The 22,406-nt window shown below is 41.1% G+C and overlaps 1 protein-coding gene across 1 annotated transcript in view; it reads right to left on the bottom strand.

Annotated features, from left to right (window-relative positions):
• Positions 1-22,406, bottom strand: part of LOC112560410 (protocadherin-9-like) — a 31,078-nt gene that overhangs the window by 4,750 nt on the left and 3,922 nt on the right. Inside the window, 4 exon segments of the mRNA XM_025232254.1 lie at positions 660-764; positions 1,389-1,514; positions 5,288-7,662; positions 7,664-8,181. Coding sequence (XP_025088039.1) covers positions 660-764; positions 1,389-1,514; positions 5,288-7,662; positions 7,664-8,099 — 3,042 coding nt within the window. The 5' untranslated portion in view covers positions 8,100-8,181.

Raw genomic sequence — 22,406 nt, 5'->3', positions numbered from 1 at the left:
ATTTATTATCAGTAAAAAAATATACTTATCACCGGTTTCATCACGTGCATTTGCTAATCTGGGATTCTTAAAAAGACAATGATCCAAAACATAAGTTGGGCTTAAACGATAGAAACTGACTTAGAAATCAGTCATTTTGGTTCAAAGTTTCAGGTTGCAAAACAAATGTTAACTGTTAGTCACATCTAAAACATGGCTCGCTCTAATGCTGCTTGAGTAGGCTGCCATGCTGTTATGGAGTGATGTTGTTGCAGGTAATACAAGCTAGCTGCTTATGGTCAGTTCCTTTTCTGGATTCTGAGAGGAGAGAGGTTTGAAAAAGGAAAAAGGTTGTGCCTTAGAAAGTTTGAAAATAGTTCCCTACAATGATTTTAAGTAGTACAAAGTAGAGTGGTCCTTGCACACTGGACACTAGAAACACAAATCAGAAGACGAAAAAGACAAACTCTGTACTGGTATCACAAATGAGTGTGTGCTTTGAAAAATAATAGTCAAACGCCAGGCGGTTATGGTCAAGAAAAACAGTTGTGTGTAAAATTAATTCTGTGATGTTTAATTATGTTGCTGGCAATGAGAACCTGATGCTGCATTGTGTTATAAAAGAAATAATATAATTCCATATCCTTATTTCTAGCCTTATTATCTTCTTAGTCCTCTACCTTGACAACTGAAACATCGAGTTCACTCCCACCATGTCCACTATCACTGGTTTCAGTGGAAGAGCTGCTCCAGACTTCAACGTCCTTATCAGGGTGTTCAGTTGCCTGAAAAAAAGAACCTTCCAAAATGCTAGCGTAAGAAGACCATCAGCTTGAGCAGAACAAACTTCAAAAGTTTAGCTCTAGAAATTAATATCAGAAGAAACAGATTATACTATGTTAGTTTAGAGGCCCTTAAATAAATCAATTTAAGCTGGAAAAAATGAGTTGGATTAAAAGCAGTCAAAAATGTACAATTACAATAAATTTAGTTCTAAAGTGGGACTCTAAATAGAAGTTGAAAAAATAGGCCATACCTTCATTACTATGAATTTACTCGCCTTAGTAGTGAAAAAGCGAAATTGAATAAAACAGTACATTCTCAACTTTGGCTTTGTTTAATAAAATGGTGATACTAAAGCAGGGCTTCTGCTTACGCAAAAAATTGTGTACAGTACGCATTAAAAGTTCGGAGGACCCCTTCAATTTTCGTCAATGGGGTCCCCTTCAAATTTGGGCAAAGAACAGGGACCCCTTAAAAATCTGAAGAAGGGGTCCCTGGGACCCCAAAGAATTTACCCTTAGCAGAAGCCTGCTAAAGCAGTACTTATGTTACTAGAGAATGAAAATAAAACAAAGTCATCAAAATAACAAGCTTGTCTTCAACAGTAACACTTTAAGGAAACTGACCTGTTGATATGTTGGGGGACGGGTGCTTTTTAGTGATCTGACAAGTTCATTTTGCTGTCGACGTGCATGGTGGACAACATCTGCGTCCATTGCTTGTCTACTGTTAGCCTGCTGTGAAAGTCTTTGCTAATAGACAGAAATTCAGGAAGCATCATCAATTTTAAAAGTTGGCTTGAGCAAGAACATTTTTTATTACCTCTGAGACGAATATTTTAATCAGGAGGTAAAAAGTGTGTCTGGTACAGAGTTTTGAAAGAAAAGGTCTTCAGTCATTTTGCCCCAGTCACATGAACGTATATAGGATACAGATTCATGGTCATATCGCCCCAGTTATGTCTATTTGGTTCCAGGAAAGACCATTGCAACCAAACACTGAAAGGTAAAATTGTTCCAGGCCCAAAAGACAAATCAATCACCAATGACAGAAGTAGCTATTAACATCGAATATTGCAAAGTCATATGCATGAGGAACATAACCCACAATGGCAAATGAACATGATTTTCACTAAGCATATCTATATTTCTCAATGAATGTATGGCTCTTTTGGTAATATTTGATGTTAATAGCTACTCTGATTCTCCCACAGGATGGTAGTGGTGGTAAAAAGTATGCGACTGTAGCCACCATTTCTGCCAAGGAACCTGCCACATGGGAAGCAGCCACCACCAAGGAACTAAATGTCACTTAAGATTCCCAACCTGCTATCCAGCCTGCACCTGACCCAACTCTACTGCTATGAGGTACAACGACTGGCACGTGGAATGTCCACATTCTACAACAGTAATGAAATATATGAGCTCAGCTGCAAGCTCAAATGCTACCTTTGGGACAATTTTGGACTGACTGAGGTATGTGGGACCAGGTTTGATGAGATGTAGATGCTCAAGGGCCACAAACTGTTCTTTGGTGTTGAGAAGACCATACAAAAGCCCAAGTCAAGTTCCTTATCCGAAAGCAAGTGCTGGGGACTTCTCAGTTCACTCCCCCATCTCAAGCATCTAATCTGGGCTGCTGCCAAGCTCCAAAATCTGACCATCATTCAAGTGCACGCACCCACCACAGTGTATGGGGACAAGGAGGTGGAACTATTCTACAAGCAGTTGCAGAAAGCAATATGAGAGGTACCAAAGAAAGATATCCTCACCAAGAGAGGGGGTTTAATGCGAAGGTCATCCCAGATGCCTACCGGCAATAGGACGGCATGGTTGGCTCCTTTAGGCTTGGCGAGATAAATGAATGAGGCCTCTGGCTTGAATTTGTGCAAAGTCATTGGGTTGACCCTTGTCAATTCCTTGTTTATCACAAAGAAATGTGGCTCATCACCTGGCACTCTCCTGATGGGTCATCCCAAAACCAGATGGACTTCATCTTACTGCCAGGTGCTTTAAGTTAAGCATCAACTAGGCGAATACAAGGGGATGTCTGTGACAGGATATTATCAGTGACCACAACCTCATCCTTTAAACTTTGCATCGACCAATCCACGCATCTGTTTTGAATTGGAAAAGCTAAGGGAAACTAACGTTGCTGGATTCTTTAAAGCACAAGTAGGGGGGAAATTCGCCGCCCAGAACCTTGTTGAATGCAATGTGAACGCTCTCTTGGGACACATTAAAGAGGTGCTGTTGACCCCTGTAGAAAAAGTGTTTGGACACCCCAAGGTAAAGAAACTGCCATGGGTCATAAAAAAGTTCTTGATTTTTGCAGAAACCGCAGAACCTTGAAGGGCGACAAGCTGAAAAGGCCTAAGGCAGCGGCTTTCTACAGGTAGATCAAATGGAAAATTCAGAAAAGCATGAAGGCAGCTAGGGCAGCCTGGATTAAGGAGAAATACAGTGAGATCAATTACCTGGGGCGATAACATGAAGGCCTTCCAAGTGCTCAGGACACTCCTCAATAAGAGCCACCAGAAAACGCCGGAGATCAAAGACAGCCACGAACACCTGCTGTCAGATGGCAAATTTGTCTTAGTTCACTGGATAGAGTACTGCAGTGAGTTGTACAAGCACCAGCTGAAAACAAACTAGTGAGTCCTCCTAGGTACACTGGAAACAAACGTCGACCCAGAGGACCTGTAAGTCCTGAGCAAAAGAGATCAAGCCTGACGGGAGGGAAGTCAAGGAGGAGAAGACAATGTAGTTGCTCAAAGTTGGCGAGAAGTCAGTAGTCATTCCTTAACCGACACCTGACATTGGTGGGAGCACGGGTATAGACGAGGCAGCTGACAGGGCCCACCACTCTGCTTATTGTGAGCAGGTCCTGTACAGGGCGACCAGTCCAGTCTTTGACATTGTAACCCAATTCTTTCGGCTACCCACCAAAGTACCTTGGAGGATAGTTTTCGACAAAGTGTTTTGTGAGGTCATATGGCCAAATAAGACCATCTTACATCGCCTGACTGTGAAAAGTAAAGGTTCCTGGTGTCATACAAGTGTGGCAATCTTGTTTTTTTTACACAGCTGTTGGTTCTATGTTCTTTGTGTGAGATCCAGAGCAGCCTCCTCAGGTAGATGTTTTCGAATGCCTGGATAAAATCTTTATTGTTGTACGTTAAGTCACAAGTCATTGCGTCCTTTGTTCGGAGAAGAGCTGGTAGGGGCTCACGAGTTGGGTATTGGAACTTCAGAGCGACTGACTGATTGCTGCACGTATTGTCCCCCTGCAAGATTATGTTGACGTGGGCAGCAGAAGTTAAAACCTTATCACCCACGGGCCCGGTTCCCCGGGGCCAGTGTTTGCGTCTGTCGTAAAACGCAGGAACATTGCATTTGCAACAGTATAATTACCATAACGTCTATTCTCTCTAAATCTTTAATTCTTGTCTTCAATATATTTTCTGTTTTTGCATTTGTTGTACATCCGTCTGACTCTTGTTAACTGTACCTAATGACTTTTCTGTATTTCAGTAACTCGATCAGACACGTAAGCTGAGACAAGGCTGTGAAAACACTGGTGGCCCAAAACAGCTTATAAACTACGATGGTGTGATAGTAATTGACAGGGAGTGATAACCGAAATCACATTTAAATATGTTTGAGATGTTACAGACCTTGGTAATTGTAACTGAAGAAAACTCGTTTTACAAACTGTAATTTTAAGTGACGCTAAGACCCCCAACAGTCCACTGGTCAAGTTTCCATCGCTCTGCCTCTGTTAACGGCAAACAGGAATGACTGAGGGCTGTGCAGTTGTATCTGTGACCTGTGACACGAACACGAAGGCCTTGAGTCGGGCCGTAGCGTTGGCAATGTTCACGCTGTTGGCACCACAACAAAGGACAGCGCTAGGCCACTCGGGCATGAACTCTGCCGCTGTAATTACGTGCTAGGGTGGTCAGCGCGAACCTAAGTCGGAAACAGAAGAGATACTTCACTCTTCTGAGCTGCGTATTTGTTGGCGAAAGAAGGTCTGTCTTATTAATACGTAAAGAATTAGGTTGTTTGACTAGGATTTTACTAAGTTTTTGTATGTTTGCTTGTGTGGAGCGACCCCTCTTTGTACATTCGAAAAGACCAAAGCCAGTGTTTATCTAGTTCCTTTGGTAGGTTATAGTTTATATCCCATGTTACAAACAAAAATTAAGACTTAAGATGCACACAATGAGGTCATAATTGCGACGTCACAAACGTATATAGAGATGCTTAATTAGCATTGACCCCAGCTCTCCCGTTGACTGTAATCTTGGAAATGCAATTACATTCATTTACACGTGATGTATTTGTTTGTATCTTTTTCCATTGATTTGGATGTAAATATCTATACTGTCTATACAGATCTTTGCTCTACTAAATCTTTTAGCATGCTGAGGCAACATTAAAAGACAACAGCTAATTCTTGACGTAGCTCACAGATAGTTGCCCTTTATCTTTGGTTTCATAAAGCATTAGTGGGTACTTACTTGCTGCTGCTCCTCGAGGATCTTTGGTTTAGGTGGTGGCTTGAACGTTGAAAAATTCCCCGCAGAAGTACATTCCACCCATAACGTCTCTCTGCTCACTTTTTTAGCTGGTGGCTTCGGTATGTCTTGTTCTTCGCAATCTTTGGCTTCCCCATAAGTTTTATCTTTTTCAAAGGTAACAATTTTTTTTGTAATGTTAATACCGCCTGAAGCAAGGGTGTTTTGGTCTTTTTGGGGAATAAATAAAGTACTAGCAGCAGTGGCCTCCTGCTCCATGTCCGTACACGCATTGTATTTTGCCTTGTTTATGATGCTATGCTTGTGTCTTTCGGTAGCTGCTTTCCTCTGACGATCAAAATATCTAATGAGCAACAGCGTCGTCAAAACCGCCAGGGCAAGTGCGAGCGTAATGCAGACTAGTGCAATGACAATTTTCATGTTTAAATCGATCTGCTTGACCTCATCAGAAGATACAACTTCGATATGTAGCAAGGCCTGCTGCGTCATCTGCGGAATGCCGTTGTCTCTGACGTTGACTACTAAGTCGTACGACCGTATGTCACTTGGAAGTATCTGATGACCGAGGCTGATAACTCCTGTCAGGGGATCTACAACAAATAAGTTACTACCGTTTCTGACAGAGATGGTATAGGTTAGGTCGCCGTTCGTTCCGCTGTCTAGATCATAAGCGACAATCTTTGCTACTTCTGAGCCAGGAGCTGTGTCTAAGGCAATGGTGACGGTGGGGTTATCCACATTGGGGAACGAGATGACGGGGCTGTGGTCGTTTTTGTCTATTACATTCACAGTAACGTGTATTGATGAGTTCTGGGGCAATAATCCAAGATCCACAGCAGCTATCACGAATGTGTACATGCTGGATACTTCGTAGTCCAATTCCCCAGACACCATGATGACCCCGGAGGCGTTAACGCCGATGGGCATTCGTGGAATTAACCTTGACGTCACCATGTAATATTCTACCTGTGCATTAAGGCCAATGTCCCCATCGGTAGCAGTCACATGACCAATAACGGTACCAATAGGCGTGCGCTCTTGCACTTGGAATATGTAACTACTACTTGCAAAAACTGGACGAAGGTCATTTTTGTCTCCTACGTTTATCACTACAGTAGTCGTCGACGTGAGGGGACTGGGACTGCTGTCCCAGGCGTAGGCGATAAAGACGTACTTGGGCTTGTCCTCTCGGTCCAGGAATCTGGTGGTGTAAATATCTCCAAGCATAGTGTCGATGGTAAAGGTCTCCCCATTGTTTTCCATGCTATACACGATGCGAGAGTTTGCACCAAAATCTGCATCGGTTGCTGTGACACTTCCAACCCACGTTCCTACCACCTCGTTTTCGTCAACGCTGAAAAAGTAATTTTTGGAGCTGAAAACTGGAGGGTTGTCATTGCTATCGCTTATTTCAATCCTTAGCACTTTTTCTGTAGACAGTGGAGGTTTGCCTCCATCGCGACAGGTAATGACGACAGTGTAGTTCGTTTCTTTTTCTCGATCTAGTGGCTGTGCAACGATAATCTTATACTCGTTTAGCTCTAGAGTTTGCAAAGAGAAGCGTGGGTTGTCCAAATTGCAATTTACCAGTCCGTTGCGATCAGAGTCATGGTCCACGACGGTCAAAAGCGCAGTCACCTTACCGATGGCAGCAGACTCCGGAACTACTGCTGCCCCACTGTGGCTGAACAGGGGCTTCACCTCCATTTCTGGTTTATCATTGCGGGTATCCTGAATCTCTATGATTACTCTGCAGGTTGAACTCAGTTGAGGTATGCCTGCATCTCTAGCGAGGACCTCGAAATCATAAGTATTTCCACCTCTTGTCCCCAGTAAGCCGATCACTGTTATGACCCCTGTGTCTTCTTTCACGGAGAACAGAGACTTTATTGAGGTGTCTGACGTGTCAGAGATGTGGAACGAAATCCTTCCGTTGTCACCCTCGTCAAGGTCTCGAGCATTCACAACTAAGGCCACGGAGTCGGTGGGAGTTCCCTCAGTCAGAACTCTTGTGTACTGCGCATGATCAAAAACTGGTTCATTGTCGTTTTCATCGAGGACATTGACAGTAATTGGCAAAGTCGCTGTTTTAATAGGACTGCCACCATCAAATGCTATCAAAGAGAAGCTATACAGTTGGTTAACTTCTCTGTCCAAAGGCTGTGAGATCCTCAGGAACACTGACAAGCGATGTTCTCCTGATAATGTCTCATACGCCAAAACATTTAAATTGAAAGTGTCGATTTTGGGCTCCAGGGTGTACCTTTGTACTTTGTGTCGCTCATCGACATCTACATCATTTGCAGTCGGCAGCGCAAAAGTAGTTTCAACCGGCGTCTGTTCAGAATATTTCCACTACGAAACTGGACTGAGAGAAGGCAGGGGCATTGTCGTTGGCATCCAAGATGTACACAACTAGTGAAAATTTTCTGAAAAAGGCTGATTCCGGACTGGCTGACTGCACGGCTACGTCACAACGAACCGTACACACCGAAGTGGTGCCGCAAAGACCTTCTCGATCTAATGACTTCTCTGTGTACAGATCACCAGATGTCGGTGACACTGAGAATGGGTTATGAGCACTGGAACTGACGTCCACGATGGTATATTGCAAAGCCAAGAGTTCCTGCTGACCCAACACTGAGGTTAAATTGGCTTTTACACCAATGTTTCCTAGGTAACTGGGTGGTATTTCTTCCAACACTTCAAATATCAGTTCTTGTGCATTGGCTGACAGATTAGAATGCCGCAAAGAAAAAGAAGTAAGAAAGATCATGAAGAGAAGTGACAGCATGGTGAATTCTACTTTTTCTCCAAGGTAGTGAGCAGTCTAGGAACGAAGTGATTACAACTTGATAGGCCTCTTCATAGATCGTCTGAAAAATAGAGCAAATAAACTTCTATTTACATCAGAATAATGGAGATCATGAGGATATACGAGGTGCGTCTGAAAGTTAACGGGAAGGCGTCAGTTTATTTAAATTCCAAACAACAACAGCAAACTGCATGGCCCTCTCCTGTCCTTCTCTGCCATGCTTCTGTTCTTCTTGGCCAGGAACTGCCAGATGCTCAAGGCGTTGTGAGCAGGTGCATCAAGGCTGCTTCACACAAAAAATCCACCTGTAACGCCCCGTGCATCCGGCCGAGAACAGCGCCTTACTGGAACTTATTGAACTGATCGTGCTCCCTGTGACTTTCTTCTTTTGCCTATGCTCAAAAGAGGGTCATTCATTTTGAAGGCGCGGAGACCATTAAGACCGCAGAAACAACGGAGCTGATCGTATCCTAGAATAATTTTTCCAGAAGTGCATAGAAGCATGGCAGAGAAGGATGGAAAAGTGCATAGACTCGAGTGGGGGGGGGGGTGTATTTTGAAGGAGACACCATGTAGTTTATTCTTCGGAATTGAAAGAAATTTTGACCCCAATCCCGTTAATTTTCAGACAGCTCGTATGGTAGACAGGAAGACAAAAATAGAGGACAAGAGGCAAGTGGGAATGAACACAAAAAATATGAAAGTGTGGGAAAAGGTGAAAAAGCAATACAAAGACAAACTTTATTCAGTACAGACCAAGCTACTAGACTTCGACTGGGTTTATTTTTTGTCATTAACTTTTGATATATTTACTTTATTCTAATCTAGCTTATTTATGCGCAGCATTAGTGTAACGAATAATCAAACACCCGTACTCCATTTGATAGGCTGACAGCTGATGTTTGGCAAAGGAGGCATGACATTCCCAGTGAAACCGCCACGCGACTCGGTTCGCTTTACCCTCAATCCTATCCCCCCCCACCCTCTCTCTCTTTGCCAGCACCGTCTCAAATCAAGATTTTGTCTGAACTTGCTTGAACTATATACATAGGCAAGTCCCTGTTGTATCGTCTGTGTCGTATTTGTTTCGTTTAGATCCACATGTAATAACAAATATTTAAAGGTGAAAAGTAAGCATGTTCTGCAGGATCTCGATGCTGGTAACTTTCCTAGACGTATAACTGATATCTATGCCCTTTACATGTGTATATACAAGCATAGGTGTCTGAGTACTTTGCCATACATCACACCTAAAGAATAAAGGGTTACATCTATGAGACTTTTATAGCGAAACTGCGAAAGTGATTTTTTTCCAGGGTTACTTTTTCTAAGCCCCCAAATTTCAACACTATGCGTCAGCATTAGGCGGATATCCTCCCTCCTTCGGTAAGTGAGTGGTATCGGCCGTGCAAGGGAAGGTAGGGGTACACGCGGTGTGGACTGCTAGCGGTCAGTCGTCTCCAATTACTACCCGGACAATAGGCGGGGTAGAGATCAGGCACCGCCGGCCTGCTTGGCAATAAAACATCTTCCTCACCCTACTAGTACTTGCCGTAGGGTCTGAGCGTTGAAGTGAAACGACTTCTATCTGAACATGCTGTCTTGGTTAGGAGTAGGACAGTGTATTCCCCACAAACAAACAAAACTAGAATATATAAAGGAGAGAGGGATGAACAGCGCAAATGACAAAACAACTGAATTTTCAAACTTTATTTTTATTGCTCTTTTGTCTTTCTCTTTATCTCTTACCTTATCCTCATAAGCGGGAATATCAATATTCGGCTTGTAGTCTGTGCTTACTTGTATGGTTTATGTGTGCATTCCACCCAAATTTTGAGTGCGACGTGCATGTACGCTAGTGTTCACACTGTATTATTATTATTTTATTTTCCAGTTGCTATATATACTTTGTTTCTTACACTCTGAATCTGGAAAATGACAGTAGTGTCCATCTCACGAATTCGATGTCCTTTCTACTTCACCATTTTCTTACCACACTCTGCACTTCCGTGGAAGCTACTCAGCATACACTTCTGGGAAATCATCTGTAAATGTGCAATAACATCCGAGGCTGGAAGCAAGAGGGCAGAGCTTGTATATACACCACTGTTAGTGTGGCTCTTGTGGGGTTTGTTTCCTTTTGGACAACCCAACGAAAACGAGTAAGAGAGGGGAAAAGAGCAACAATAATAACAACAAAATATATAGTTCTTGGAGAAGTGGCTCCCAAGTGCTTGAAGCTGTTGACCTTTTCGAGCTCTGCTTTGCCGCTGCCATTGACCACAACTTTGCTCTTTTCAGTGCTGGTCTCCATTCCATATGAATTTGAACTGTCAGCCTGTTAACGAGGTCTTGCCGTTTGTTTTTTATTAGTGCCTGCTAACAGATCTATATCGTCTGCAAAGCATAGGTTGCAGGTTGGCCTTCCACCAATGGAAATGAAAGTGTGATAGCTTCGAGCATGATGTTCTCCAAGAAGATATTAAACAGCACCGGTGAAAGGGCACATCCTTGATGCACGCCTACTGTGGTTTGAAAATAAGTTCCTTTTTGGCTATTTAGCTGTACTTTTCTCGCCGACCTATTGTATAACGCTTCGAGACTTTCTTTGGTGTTGAATTTTTGCATCACATGCCTTAGCTTCTCGTGCCAGACTTTGTCAAATGCCTTTTTAAAGTCAATGAAGGTGTGATAAACTGATTGACCAGGGCTTCTGCTTACGCAAAAAATTGTGTGCAGTACGCATTAAAAGTTCGGAGGACCCCTTCAATTTTCGTCAATGGGGTCCCATTCATATTTGGGCGAAGAACAGGGACCCCTTAAAAATCCGAAGAAGGGGTCCCTGGGACCCCAAAGAATTTAGCCTTAGCAGAAGCCATGACTGATGATAATGCAATTAACACTTTAGCATTTTATTTTTAGAGTGTCAAAAGAAATCCTAAAGGAGATGTCGAATGAGGACAGCACAGCTGGGTCAAAACGAAAAGCAACGACTTATTTGTCAGGACAGTTTAATTCAATGAGGCAATGGAACCTAAGAAAGCCAAACTGCTGCAAGGGGCCAGGAAGAACTGTCAGCGAAAAAGTCCTTCAGCGACTGACTCATCCGAACCTCAGCATTCTAAAAATGAATAATTTTGTGGACATAGCCACTGCCTCAACATCAGCTACAGATGGCGAGTCTTTGCTAGCTGTCTCAACTGTTATATAGTGTCTGTCATTGCACATGGAGAAATGTTTGTCCTTAAACAAGAGAATTACAAACTGTAAACAATACTAGCTTGTTATAAAGAAAAGGTGAATAAGCTGAAATATTAGGTACCAAGAGCAGTTCCCTCTCGTGTAATGCGCAGGTAAAAATTAACAAATTTGAACAGTACATACGACAGAACAATAAACATGCACTGGGAATTCCAGAGGGTGAAAGGGAGACAACAGAAGACAATAAAAAGTGCTTCAACTAGACAACATGAGCACTGAGGTCACGAATCAAATTGAAAAAACAATCTTATTTTTAGCAAGACCCAGACAGCTTTACTTCTGACCTCTACTTATGAAGATGTTACTTTCGCTACGAAGGTTCAGCAAGGCTGTAGAAAGCATATGTGCTAATGGTATTCATCCTATTGTTTTTCTTTAGTTTTAACAAGAGTAGCTACAGTCAAAGGGCTCACAATGAACTCTTTGCTTTTGAGACTGACTTTGTAAAGCGCTATATAAATCAACTTATTATTATTTAGTTCTCCAATCAAATATATGCACTCTCCTTGTCTACTTCTCTTTGTGAAACTTTCTCCAGACACAACTCAGTATTTACATGTATAAATATTTTATTTACGCACTCCCGTAGTCGATTATTATACAGAGTCTGAAATTCACCCTGGGCTGTCCTAGTAACTTTGGAGCAGGTGCATACAATATTACGCAAGCTGCTATTGTCCTTCCCTGGTAAACTGTTGTAAAAGCAGATAAACGAAAATGACATCATACTCTCTATATGGGAATGAATAAATAGCTGAAAGAAATCTGTGGAAGAAAGAGAAAGACTACACTTCCCAGAGAAGGAAAAGGCGCTGATAAAATTTTTTCATAGCAGCTTGAGTGTTGGTATCCCAGCAAAGTGTCCTATCGAAGATGGAGCCCAGGTATTAAATGTAATTTTTCGACAGGGGTATGACCATTGAGTGCATCCATTCTTTAGATCACTGCTTTGGTCTCCCAAATATTGCGACACGTATCAGTTCCTTTACTGTCGACTCCCCACTGCTTTTATGCAGCTTGGCAGGAACATCATTGACTCCTGGACGCTTTCACCCTTCATACTGTGAATGGCCTATTAAACCTTCTGTAAAACCGTACCGTTACCGGGCCTCGTAACGTGACCATCATTCGAGTGTGCGCCTACTTCTACACACAGTGATAAGATAAAATTTTATTTATCCCATATGGTAATTAGGGGCAGCTCGATATAAAAGCACGAAACAACACCAACAGACTCATGCACTGATATTTCAGATAGCTGCATTCATTCACACAAAATAACATTCAGAAGTCGCACGGCCAAAACAAAGGACAGCCTTATTCTGTTAGTCCTACATGCAGGTGTACAACAGAATCGGCAGCACGATGGCCCGATGATGACAAAGAACATGTGATCCAAAAAAGCTGCTGTTGGAGATCTTTTCAGGCCATCTTATTCCCAGAATATGGTGTAGGCATCGGCTGGAAAAGGTCTGGAGATTGTTATTAATGGTGTTTGTCACTCTCCGGGTTTCAGAACCATACAGTGGGACAGCTTTTACAGTGGTGTTGAAGATGCGGGTCTTACTGTGGAAGGATAATGCTAGGGAGTTCCAAAATGGGCGTAGGCTGTTGAAAGCATGAATGGCCTTGTTGATGCGGCTTTTGATATCATTGTCCGGTCCACCATACTTGCTGAGAATGTCCCCAGATACATGAAGTGGTCTGTTTCCAGGATGTTCTCTCCTCGAAGTTGAATTGTGATTTCCTGCTTGTTGTTGATCCTCATCACTTCGGTCTTCTTTCTTTAGTTCACCTTTACGCCAGTCTTCTCTGCTTCCTCTGCTATTTTACTCAGTTTTGTTTGTGCATGTTGTTGCCGATGAGATAGGAGAATAATGTCATCTTCACAATTCATGTCCTCTATTTGGTGAAGGTCCACTGAATACCGGTGTTGTTGCTTTGGGTTGTCTTGAGCATAATCCAGTCTATGACCACAAGGAAGGTTGTTGGTGATAATGTTAAACTTTGTCTTACACCGGTCTTCATTATGAAAGGTTTAGTGAGTTTGCCATTGTAAATAACCTGGCAGGACGAGTCTTCGTACAACCCCTGAAAATGTTTATGAGCTTAGGAAATGCCGTAGTCGATCAGATGACGTCCCTGTCTACACTGACAAATGCCTTCTCAAACTCCACAAAAGTTATAGAAAGGGAGGAATGCCACTCAAAAGACTGCTCAATGATGATACCCCCGCCAATGGTTGCACTAAGAGAGGTCTCCTTTCTTCGGTAACTTGACAGGGTGGCCTAGTTTCCAGTCTGTTGGTACTAGCTCTTGTCCCCGGATCTTGTGTAGAAGAGGCTGTAAAATTATTATTGCTGTTTCTGGGTTTGCCTTTAATTCTTCTGGGGGTATGCCATCCATGCTGCTTTGCCACTTTATATGCTCTTGATAACTTTGATGATTTCTGCCTTAGTGGGAGGGCTCGTGTTGACGTTAAGTTCTGTTCCTGGTGATAATTCAGGTAAAGATGGTGGACAAGATCGATTCAAGATCTCTTCAAAGTGTTTCATCCAGAGGTCTCTTTGTTCTACATCGTTTCTTATGGTTTTTGCGTCTTTGTCTTTCACTGGCCTGTTCGGGATAATGTTCCTACCTGACAGAGTTTGTAATTTTTCATTTAGTCCTTCATGTATCCCTGTATAGCTGCTGTCTCTGCTTCTTCTGTCAGTTCATGGATGAAGCGTCCCTTGTTCTCCCTGACAGACTTCTTCACTTGGCGGTTGGCTTCCTAATACTCAGCTCTGAGATCTTCCTTCTCTTACTTCTCTTGACACTAGTTGAGCTTCTGCTCCTGAGCATCCGGGGATCATATGGCTAAACAGCCTGGGCTCCACGCCAAAAGTGAGTAATAAGGGCGCCCATGTTTGTTTTACCCTTATCTCCCCCTTGTGGTTCCATATGGTTTCTCGGATAGACCTTAGATATATCCCACTTGAATTATTGATATATTTTTCTTCAGATATTGTTATTTTAAGGATTTTGGCATATTCCTGATTTACATATTTTTAAATAAAGACATGTCAAAATTCCTATAAATAATATCAAACGGATTAATAATGAGTGTGTTCTGCAGTGAACAATCAAAAAAGTCTACAAAAAATACAAAATGTTACAAAAAACAAACATGATTTGTCATTTACTGGCATTTATTGAGCAGACATGTTAGCACAAATAAGGATAAAAAGCAAGGTAATTTTTGAAAAATTTAACATAGACACAAAATTTGTAAAGCATTGTAAGTCTCATTGATACTCATTTGTATACATAAAAGGTGTTTCCTTTTGACATGTTAATGCAGCATTCGTTATTGATTAAGAGTTGTAGAAGAAGCAAAAACATGTATCCACTGACAAAACCATTAAAATTAAATTGCAGTTTCCTTAACACTAATTATGTTTTCCCAAAGAAAAGGTTCAAAGATCTATGACAATTTATCAAAAAATAAGTATGAAGTGAATTGCTGTCAAAAAGGAGTGATTTAAGCTTTAATAGAAATTTCTTAAAATAAATAAAATCTGCAAAATTAATTAGAAACGGTTCCAGGTTGGATTGCAGCCTGTAACCTTTTAAAAAAGATGACAATTTTTTAATTGTATTTTTATGACTAAGAAAAGGAAACCATCAAGCACATGTTTGAAACAAAATAATGTTCAAGTATTTTAGAAGGTATTAGAAAAGAACTGTAAACATATAAATGATTTTGAGTTGATATATGCACATGCAGGTCAGCATCCGTAGCTTATATAAGGATAACTTTTTCTTGCAGCATCTAAAAATAGAACAAATATAAGAATATGAGGTCTGCATAAAAAGTAATCACTATTAAAAGTCACTAACCCTAAAATCCAGAGTATAATGTGAAATAAAGAAAGGTACAAACAAATTATAATGATATGTAAAGTGGCATAAAAATTTAAAGCATTATAAACAGAAAGGAACAACAAGTGGAACTGCATCTGAATTTCAGTTAGAATTTCTAAAGGCAGGGAAATTCTGGAAATACTGATTTTAAAAACAATCCCAATACGTGGAAACTGTAAAGATGTCTATAAACTGTCATTTTAATTCCTTTCTACACAGTGTTAACCAGCTGATTAAAGGACTAGACATTGCATAAACATGTGTCCATATTTTATTTTTGCAATGTAATTGGATCACAATGAAATGAGGTAGGGACAGTTCTGCAGGCTTGATTAATCTTCCTGTCATGTTTATTGACGACTTATGAAAATTCTTGTTTGCTTCTAGTATCTGAGTCAAAAGTTAAGGTTCATAACCAAGAGATTAAGAAACAATCCAAACAGTCCTATTTTATGACAGGCATGTATTCAAGTGCTGTGCTCACACACACACACACACACACAGAGTCAAATATTTAAATCCTTACCCTGAACTTTTTGTAAAATAAAGCAGTGGTTCTTGAGTCCCCTCTTTCCCTCCAGACCACTGAAGTTGTAAGACCAGGCCAACTCAGTTGAAAATAGCACAGATAGAATACCCCTCACTGCATGCTTTAATGTGAATCCCCTATGCATCACCAAATGGCATTCCTGGAAACAGACAAAAATAAACAAACGTCATTTATGAAAAAAATTGCTATGGGAAGTAATATAATACTTCTTCTTCTTCTTCGTCGATCACTCAAATGGACACGCCTGCCTCCTGCACAAATGATGCTGTGCGCCGCAGGTCCTCCAGGCTTCCGTGTAGCTTCCTCAATACTGGCGTCTCATCAGTCCAAATGCGGTGCCTGAGTTCTTCGTGCATGGGACATTCTTGCAGTAGATGTGCTGTTGTCTGACTGCCTGTCTGGCACGGGCACTGGTCTGTCTGGCCGATCCGGAGCTTGGTGTAAAGGTGGTGATTGAGACGGTTGTGGCCTGTCCTCAGCCTGAAAATAATGACCTGCTCAGCTCTTGTAAGCAGGTAGTATGGGTCGTTTCGGTTGAAACGTGGGTGCTGCTGCAGCCACTTGTTGTGCTGTTTGGCCTTGATGATGGTTTTGACTTCACTGTAGGTGGTGGACCTGTCTTGCTGCTCTTTTGTGGATCCTTCCTTGGCAAGAGTGTCTGCGGCTTCGTTGCCAAAAACCCCACAGTGGGAGGGAATCCACTGTAAGACGACTGTGCAGTCTCCGCATAAGGAGGAGAGAGCAGTGGACAGGTCGTTCAGTTTCTTGTCTCTGGCAGTCTGTAAGGCCTGCAGAACAGACAGTGCGTCCGTAAAGAAGACGACGTTGTTGGAGGTGTCTGGACTGTTTTCCACGTGGGTGGCACCGGTCTGAATGGCAACTGCTTCAGCCTTGAAGTTGGTGGAGTAGAGGCCGGTTGCGAGAGAAAGACGGTCTTCTCTTCCTCCTGGGTACCGGATGTAAATTCCGGCGCCACCATTCTTCACGGCTTGTTCAGCTGACCCGTCAGTGAACACGTGAGTCCACTGATCTTGTGGGAAGTTGTTGTGGATATACTCCATAGTACAGGACTTCTTCACAGCGTCTTGGGAGTCTTTCTTGCTGACACCAGGGATGCTGCAGTGAATCAGGGGGAAAGCAGTTTCATTCCATGCTGGGTTTGTCCGGCACAGGGGGATCTCTCTGAGGTCGTGTTCCAAGATGTCTCGGTGTTTTTGTTCAAGGATCCTAGCCTGGTGGATGAAACTTCCCCTTTTCAACCTTCCCTTCGTCGGCTGAGCCAGTCTGTTTCTCATGGGGTGATTTGGAAGTCTCTTGAACTTGGCGGCTTGGACGAGCATCTTTGTGTCACGTCGGTCCTCAAGTGATTCCAACCCTGTGATTGTCTCCAGTTCTTGTATGGGCGTAGACCTCATGGCTCCAGTGGTGAGTCTGGCTGCTTGGTTCTGAACCTTGCTGACCTTCTCAAAGTTGGATTTTGCTGCTGTGCCCCATGCTGTCATGCCATACTCTAGGACTGGTCTGACCCTTCCGGTGTACAGCTTCTTGAGGATTCTGTCATCCGCGCCCCAGTTCGTGCCAGCCAACTTCTTCATAATTGCAAGTCGCACCTTGGCTCTGGCTTCGACCTTCTTGGTCTGAGGCTTCCATGTAAGTCTCTTATCGAAGGTTACCCCAAGGTAGGTAGGGTTGTCCTCCAGTGGGAGTAATATAATACATAATATGAGAACTAGTAATCAAAGACAAAAAACAAACAAACAAACAAAAAAGGATGAAAACCATTCAGGAAGTTTCATACAACCAAGCAAAAGTGGTTACAGAAAATTCATTATCAGCTCTAATCAATGCCACCATAACAATGCCTTTATTACTTTTTAGTACTTTAAACATGTCATTTGTTTTATACAATAAAATGGTATGGAAACCTTTAAAGGGAATCACAAAAATAGATTTGACTCCTCCCACTAACAAATCAGAATAAAGCACATACCATGCATGTCCTTTTTTCTGGGTCTGTCTTCAGATCCCACTCAAGATGCTTTAAATCTTCTGCAGATTGTAAGGGAAACTGGAACCCCTCTGTCAGTTTTTCCCATGTCACTTGCTTTTCCTGGTCTCGTTCCTCCATCCGCGCAAACCTCCTTTTAAGGTCTTTTATATCATTCTTCATCTCTTCCAGAAGAGACAGTTGTTGCTTCACAACTTTCTCTAGTTTAGCTCTAACCAAACAACACAATAGAAGAAAACATGTAAAATACTGATCTTTTCTGGCTTTGTTGTAGTACACAATGCCTGGAAAATACCACTAATTTTGGTTACTCTTTCCCATTTGTCATATCTATTTGATATGTGATCCATATTTGCTTCACATTTTTTCACTATGGCAAAAGGCTGGGATTTTCCACTTCCAATTATATCTCACAAAAACACTGTACATAACTCTTGGCCAAGGGTAAGAAAAAACAAAATGCTAAAATGATTATAAACAAAATGGCTTCAAATTACCTTTCAAGGGGTTATGGGTCCCTGTGCTGGCAGGGTGAAAACCAGTCAATGGAATCAGAAGGCGCTGGAGGCGTGAAGGCAAAGGTGAAATAGCCCTTTTTCGAAAGCTGCTGTTTGGGGACACCCTATAGCTGGTGCCAACCACTGGTGGCAAAGAGTATGGCAATGGTGGTGGATACTGCTACATAACTGAATGGTCATCGTATAGGATTCCTCGGCATCCTTCTCGCCTTTGCTGTTAGCTGTGCATCCCTGTGTCAAATGAATACATTTGCATAAACTTATTCAGCTTAGTAAATTTAAAACTATAAGCTGCTGATAATTTGTTTAAAATTTTTTTGAAAGAACATTTTATTGTTCTTGTACAAAACTTGTTTATCATGTATACTATTTTACCAGGAAGATGACACAGCCTTGTGTCCTTACATGATGTCCACAAAAAATCCCTAAAATTAAGTAGAGGAAATGGAAACAGACCAAAATCTAATCGCAATTATCTGTATCCTTTTTGGTTGAGTGGGAGTATTTTTGTCATGACTCTCCACCTCTGATATTTTTGTCTCTTGCAATTTCAGCTAGATTTTTGGTAGTTACCTGTATGGAAATAAATATTTTAAAAAGTAGCCAAATAAGATTTCACAAATTAAGATCAAAAGCACAGCATAAATTTCACTTTAATAATAACACTCTTATAGTGCAACATCACAACCAAAGTTACACTATCTGTGGTGTAAAGATATGTTATAGTGTTTAAATAGTTCACGTAAATGTATTATCTTTTTCTCCTTCCTTAAACCTGCAGCACACAATGACATAGCAGTCATTTTGACCATTAATGCTCACATGCTTCGTAAATTTTCTTTCTGCACAAGAACTTATTGTGAATATTATGAATCAAAATATAAGTTACACTTACTTTAATGACTTATGCAGGAGAACTGGAAGCATAGGACATGAGGAATCTGGCTTTATAGCTCTAATTAATGAAGCCAGCATCTGGTTCAACAGATTGTGGTGGCCAGTTGCACTTCCTGTGACCACTTTCATCTTTAAATGCCAGCAGCCCGTTATCTAGAATAAATGTAAAATAAATTATTGACCATTATACAGTTATTACCATTTGTTGTAGAAAAAAGACTTAAAGTTAATTTGTCTGAATTGATACTTTCAGTCACAATCAGTTGTCAATGGGCTATCTCTATGAGGTTTTTTTGGTTCACTACTGGGAACACAATTCTTATGCTGCACTTTTTCAAATATTCTTAATTACCTGCTGCAGTGGAAAGTTTGGTGTTTGAACAAGTCGTTTAAGCTGGCCTAAAATGTTGTAAAATTGAGAGGCATAGTAAGAGTCCAAAGGACCAAATCTGTCAACATTATCAGCAATATGTGACAAAGCAAGTACATTATACACCAAAAATCCCTTACCGTCCAAAGGCTCTGCTTCTTGAACAAATAAACATGAAAGGTTATGAGCCTAATCAGCATAGCTCACATACAGCCCAGGACTTGCAAGACAAACAAAAAAAATAACAATAAATAAGAGAAAAAAATTATTATACTGCCTATAAGAAACCTGGCCTTTTAACCTTTTAACGCTACTATACAAGTAAACAGAAGGAACTGTCGAAATTCTGTTGCTTTACAACGATAAAGTTCAATGACCTACACTTTCTTAATTTATTTGAGAAAAATCTGACAGCTCTGAATTCTTTGCATCGCTAACGGCTAAAGAATAATCAAATTGCAAGCATTTAGAACTGCTGAGCCTGATTTCTACTTCTGTGTGGAAAACTGTTGCATTTATTGCGTTAATGTGTACTCTAATCTTTCTTCTCTTAGCATGATATTCTGCATTGAATTCGGACATTTCTGGAATTAAAATCTCAATAACTATGCTACTTTAGAGTATATAAACTATACGTACTGTTATCGAAGAGTCGATCACATGTATCAGTATTGGAATAGACCTCTGAAGAAGCTTTCCTGTTGCGAAAAGTGTAGAAGCACAAATTTGTAAATGGCAACCAAGCTATGCTCACATTTAGAGCTTGCGCTTGCAGTCGCTATATAGTACGCCATTGGCTAAAAGTCATTAACGGTTATTAAAGGTCATGGCCATTCATGCGGGCTTTATCTGCCATAGCCAGCACTGGCTCAGCGCACGCCGATCGCTGTCTGGTGTCACAGCTATCGCACATGCATGAGCAGCGTCTATCCTGCAAAATCCAATTTAGTCCCAAATAAAACTCGGTTTTCAAAGTCTCGGAAAACTTCATGGGACCCTTGAATTTTCAGCTTTCGATGCTGCTAGTGGAGCTCACATTGGTGAGCAAAATATCCGACATACGGGTTTAGTGTATCTGATAATTACCCACACCTGTAAACTGCCACAGCAGGACCCTTCCTCAGCCCCTATCTCTTGCATGGTGGAGTACTAGAGTCTTTCTTGAAACCATCCTGCTTTTCCTCAACAGTATTATTCAGTTGTATGCACCAATAGTGTTAAAAATAGGAACAAACAAATCTTTAGCATTTCAGGCAAGTAGACTCTACTCAGGCACTTCTCTTTATATCATGTGTAATTTGCTAATTACTTAATAGTTTACAATGATAAGACCTTTCTGTGTGTATTATATGATTTGCAGTGGATATATCTGTTAATCAGAAAAGTTACCCTTAGTTTCAAATATTTATATGTGCTTCTTGAGATATAATTCCATTTTTGGATGACTGCACAAATACAAACAAAAACATTGTGCATTAGGAAAAACAGGCTATGTTACTATAGACTCATATGGGAACTTTCTATTTATTAATGTATATCTTACAGACCCTCACTTTATTGGTGACAGGCACTAACCGTTGTGCCACAGGACCTCCCTAGGAAAGATAGGACTGTAAGTTAACAGGAAGAGGATTTGTTAGACAAGTGTATAAGTGAGTGGACCAGTAAGTTAAAAAAAAGATGAGAAAGGGAAGGGCCAGGTCATGCAGAGAAAGGCTGGGTGTTCAACCCTGGCACAAAAAAACTGAGCTCATGGAAGCCCAAATTGGAGAAGATGATTTAACAAAGTGTCATTAGAAAAGTCACTCACCACATAGACTGGTATTTCAGCTTGAGATACTGTGAAAAGGCATAGATTCACAAAGAATGAGCACTACCTGGAAGAGATGTCCACACAAGGTTCCCACTTTAGAGGAAATCAACCTGCAGTTTGCAGGTTTGTATTTCTTATCAAACAAGATGTGAAAGCTGGATACTGACAAATACTGCTCAATGAGAGGCAACTACTAACAAGGTTCAGAACATTTTTTGCCAGTATTATGGGAAATGCTGTCCTTCCAGGTATTGCAAGACATATTTCAGTCCTGAATTGATGAAATGTTGGAGGATTAGTATAACTGATGGCGTATGAATATATGGCAAAGATTAAGAAAAGCGTGACAGAAATCTTAAGCTCCTGATGGGCAGATCCCAGAATGTGGCCTCAAAATTAACTCAGAAACGTGTCATATATGTCATCCCAAGATCTTTGACAACATTTATTGGAAAGACAACATCTGCCCTGATCCAGCAAAAATCCAAAGCACCCAGAGCATGCGGATTCTATAAGACAAGGATGAGCTGCAAATCAATAATGCAGTGCATGAAAACACAAAAAAGATGCACTCATATCATGTGCAGTCCCCACTTATCCCCCCCATGAAAGTGTTCCTTCCCTGAAAATAAGTACAACATTTGTAAAGAGACGAGTATCACACTAGTCCATCTAATCATATGTGCTGAGAATAACATACATTAGTGCAAAATCCAAATGGTGGTCTGTCATTAATACTATAGATATCTATTGAATTGCTTTATCTATCACAGGTTCTATATATCATTAATCCAAATATATTTTTAAAAATTTCCTCAGTAATGTAACCCACTCTGTTGATTTGTTTGTTGTACATATGTGCTGTCCATTAAAATAAGTTGGTAATATCTCTTGCAAAAAAGTTAATTTATAATTTAGATGTAAGAAACATTAAGAGTTTCACTAAAAAAAATAAGAAATGTG

This window comes from Pomacea canaliculata, linkage group LG3 (assembly GCF_003073045.1).
Source record: "Pomacea canaliculata isolate SZHN2017 linkage group LG3, ASM307304v1, whole genome shotgun sequence".
Taxonomy (NCBI): domain Eukaryota; kingdom Metazoa; phylum Mollusca; class Gastropoda; order Architaenioglossa; family Ampullariidae; genus Pomacea; species Pomacea canaliculata.
This window is presented reverse-complemented; position numbering and strand designations above follow the sequence as displayed.